The 3,621-nt window shown below is 41.8% G+C and overlaps 1 protein-coding gene across 2 annotated transcripts; it reads left to right on the top strand.

The window, feature by feature from the left end:
• Positions 1-255: 255 nt before the first annotated feature.
• LOC149389773 (uncharacterized) lies at positions 256-2,386 on the top strand. Of its 2 annotated transcripts, none has more exons than XM_089624113.1 (2): positions 256-1,092; positions 1,441-2,386. In XM_089624113.1, exons 1-2 carry the CDS (start codon positions 473-475, stop codon positions 2,141-2,143), a joined length of 1,323 nt encoding a protein of 440 aa, XP_089480239.1. In that variant the 5' UTR covers positions 256-472; the 3' UTR covers positions 2,144-2,386. The 2 variants fall into 2 exon arrangements, with proteins under 2 accessions (XP_089480239.1, XP_089480240.1); XM_089624114.1 differs by having other exon boundaries at positions 279-1,092; positions 1,444-2,386.
• The last annotated feature ends 1,235 nt before the right edge of the window (positions 2,387-3,621 follow it).

Below are 3,621 nucleotides of genomic sequence, written 5' to 3'. Positions count from 1 at the left end.
AACTCGTATTATAAAGAGTTAATTCTGATAATGAGACAGAATTTATAAAGAGCAAGGAAATATATGGAAAGCTATTCATTTCCTTGTACAATACAGGTGTTTTACCTTAATATACAACAATAATATATTTATATTTTTATATATGGAAATATAAATGACAGAATATAAAAGGAAAAATAATAATTGAGTACACAGAAAATGAAGTAGAGTTGAGCCCATGGTATAATTGCCCATGGCATATCCGAAATGTCACCCAGCTGTGTATTTCGATACAGCCTGTAACCACCTCCAAGCTTTCTTTCTCTCACTACAATTACACACAAATACAGCTCTTACTATCTCTCTCTTCAAATCCCTCTTCTCTACAAAACCACACTAAAAGTCTTACACCAAACAAAAATAATCTCACAACACTTTCATTCTCTTTCTCTCTCTCTCTCTCTCACCCTTCGAACCTGGAAAACTCACCGCCATGGATCCTTGTCCGTTCGTCCGGATTCTCGTCGGAGACTTGGTCCTGAAATCCGCCGCCGAGCCAAGGCTCTCTTCTCCGCCGTCTTCGCCTTCATCTTCAACATCGTCTTCGTGTTTCTGCAAGATAAAGCTCAAAGGCTTCCCCGAGCAATTTTCCGCCATCGGAGACGGCGACAACGGCAATCGCTCCGTCGCGGCGTGCTTCAGCCTCAATCGCGCTCAGATCGATGGTTTCGCCGACAAACAGCCACGCCTAAAAATCTCGGTTTACGCCGGCAGAAGTCCCGTCGCCGCGTGCGGACTGGCCGGAGGCAAGCTCGTCGGAAAAATTTCTGTGCCGTTGGATCTGAGGATCGCCGAGACCAGGCCTTGCGTATTTCAACAAGGCTGGATTTCTATCGGCGATCGGAGGAGGACGAACAGAGTGTCGTCGTCGACGGAGCCTCCGTCGCCGCAGCTTCACTTGATCGTTCGCGCCGAGCCGGACCCGAGGTTCGTGTTCCTTTTCGACGGCGAGCCGGAGTGTAGTCCTCAGGTATTTCAAGTCCAAGGGAACGTCAAACAGCCGGTTTTCACTTGCAAGTTCGGGTTCAGAAGCAACAGTGATCTCAAAAACAGGTTCGTCAAATTCAAAAGAAAAGATAAAGATTTGTTTTCTTGCATTCAAACCCTCTGAATTCAAAATTCCCGCTAAGCATTATTCACGAAACGAATTCTAGAGTATAATACCCGTTTATTCCGCGTAATCGTTCTTGATTATCTAATTAGTCTCGGTTAATAAATAATAATAATTGCGCGAGTTAATTATCAAGTGGAAGTTGAAATGATAGTCTGCATTCAAGTAACCAATGTTTTCGATGTTAATATTAGGCTAATTAAGCAGGTCAGACTTAAAAGAACACACACTTGTTTAATTAACAAGTCAAACAAAACTAACGAATTTTTTTTCTTTCTTTGTTTGGATAGCAGTTCAATGTCCGAAACGAGTGGGTCAAGAAATTGGATGATGTTGAGGAAGAAGACGAAAGACAGCACGTCGAAAGAGCGAAAAGGATGGTCCATCACAATCCACGACCTCTCGGGCTCGCCGGTGGCCGTGGCTTCGATGGTGACCCCGTTCGTGGCCTCTCCGGGGTCGGACAGAGTGAGCCGAGGCAACCCGGGAGCGTGGCTGATCCTCCGCCCGGGGGAGGGCACGTGGAAGCCCTGGGGCCGCCTCGAAGCCTGGCGCGAGAAGAGCGACTCCGTCGGATACAAGTTCGACCTCTTGTCCGAATTCTCGTCCGCCGCCGCAGCCACTCTGGCCAGCGACGCAGTGAGCGCCGCCGCGGGAGGCAAATTCACGATCGACTCGACGTCGTCGCCTTCGTCGTCGTCCTCGCCGACGCACAGTCCTCACAGCAGCCTGGATTTCGGGTCGGGGTCGAGGCCGGGGTCGGGGTCGGGGTCGGATTTCGGGTTCGGGCCGGTGGCGCCGCGGGGGTTCGTGATGTCGGCGACGGTGGAGGGGGCCGGGAAGAGCAGTCGGCCGGAGGTGGAGGTGGGGGTTCAGCACGTCACCTGCTCGGAGGACGCGGCGGCTTTCGTTGCCGTCGCCGCCGCCATGAACTTGAGCATGGACGCTTGCAGGTTGTTCTCCCAGAAGCTGCCCAAACAGCTTAGGAATTGATTTCTCGTTTTTTGAGTGCTCTGTTGTCGTTTCTTTGGAATTTGGATTCATTCTTTCGTTTTTGGCGAGATTAATCACTAACAGCAGTTTTTTAGCTGGAATTGTTTTTTTTTTTTTTTTTTTTTTAAATTCATTTTGAGAGAGAGGAAAATCGTTTGTACAGTGAGGAATCAGTTAGGAAGGGAAATTAAAAAAGAAAATTAATAATAATGATTATGAATGTGATTATTATTATCTTGTGTTCTTCGGAGCTGTGTATTATTTTGTGTATAAATATAATGTAGCATTATGGTCTGTTTATAATGTAATGACTATTTTTTGTGTCTTGTTATTTGTGTACGGTGTTTAAGGCGTTGAGTCACTTGAGTGTAATTGGATTCTTGCATTTTGGCGAGATGGTAACTATGATAAAAGCAGTGTTTTTAGCTGGATTCTTTATTTTATTTTAAGATAAATTACGCTAATGCCTTAGAAAACAATTTTTAGTTATAGTACTTAGAAAACAAATTTAGAATCATATTTATTTTTCTTTAAATTTTGTTTAGAAAACAAAAAACAATGAAAATGTGTTTTCTATTTTCTCTCTCTTATATTTTAAATTAAACTCCAAAACAATTGAATGTAAAACATAACCAAACAATATTTTAAAATATTCTGAAAAATAATTCTAAATCTGTTTTTTAAATTTAAATTAGAATTAGAAAACAAAATTTAAAAACAAAAAAATAAATTTAAAATACTAAACCAAACGGCCCGTTAGTTTTTTCGTCCAAATTTTCACGATTTTATTAGTTTTTGACCCATGTGAAAGCTACATGTCCCATGAAATAAGTGAAATTATTAAATTACCTTTCAATCTCATCCCATTTTTATATTACTCTCTCTCTCTCTCTCTCTCTCTCTCTCTCTCTCTCTCTCTGCGTCTTAGATGACACATATGATCATCAATTGGGAACCCCAACTCCTATGCAAATTCTACCTGAGGTCCGAAGCCCTCGAGTCTCCCCTGTTACGCGTGGAAGATCATTGACGAATCCGAGAGAGAGAGAGATGGGCGTATTTGGGACACTTCAACTCCAACCATGTCGCTCGAACCCCAACCATGTCGAGAGTAAAAATTGAAACAAAAACAAACATGTTTTGGGAACAAAAAAAAACTGGTGATGAAGGTTTTTTTTTTTTGTTAATTTAACATTTTACTCCTGTTTAAACAATCACATGTCATTCACATGAGTAAAAATAGAAAGAATGTAGAGAAATTTTGACAAAAAGACTAAATTTGTAAGAAAATGAAAGTTTAAAACCACTGCTGTTAGGAAGAAAAAAAAAGAACCATATTGTTAAGAGATCAATAATACAAGAGAAATTTCATTAATTGGGCTTAATAAGCCATTAAATATCAAGATTAGACCCTAATGTTTAAAAATATCTGAATATGGACTTTTGGCCCAAAATCGGACAAAAATACCCTTGATTCA

Source organism: Urtica dioica, chromosome 8 (genome assembly GCF_054948205.1).
Source record: "Urtica dioica subsp. dioica isolate 48M chromosome 8, U.dioica_male_clone48M_v1_H2, whole genome shotgun sequence".
Taxonomy (NCBI): Eukaryota; Viridiplantae; Streptophyta; class Magnoliopsida; order Rosales; family Urticaceae; genus Urtica; species Urtica dioica.
This window is presented reverse-complemented; position numbering and strand designations above follow the sequence as displayed.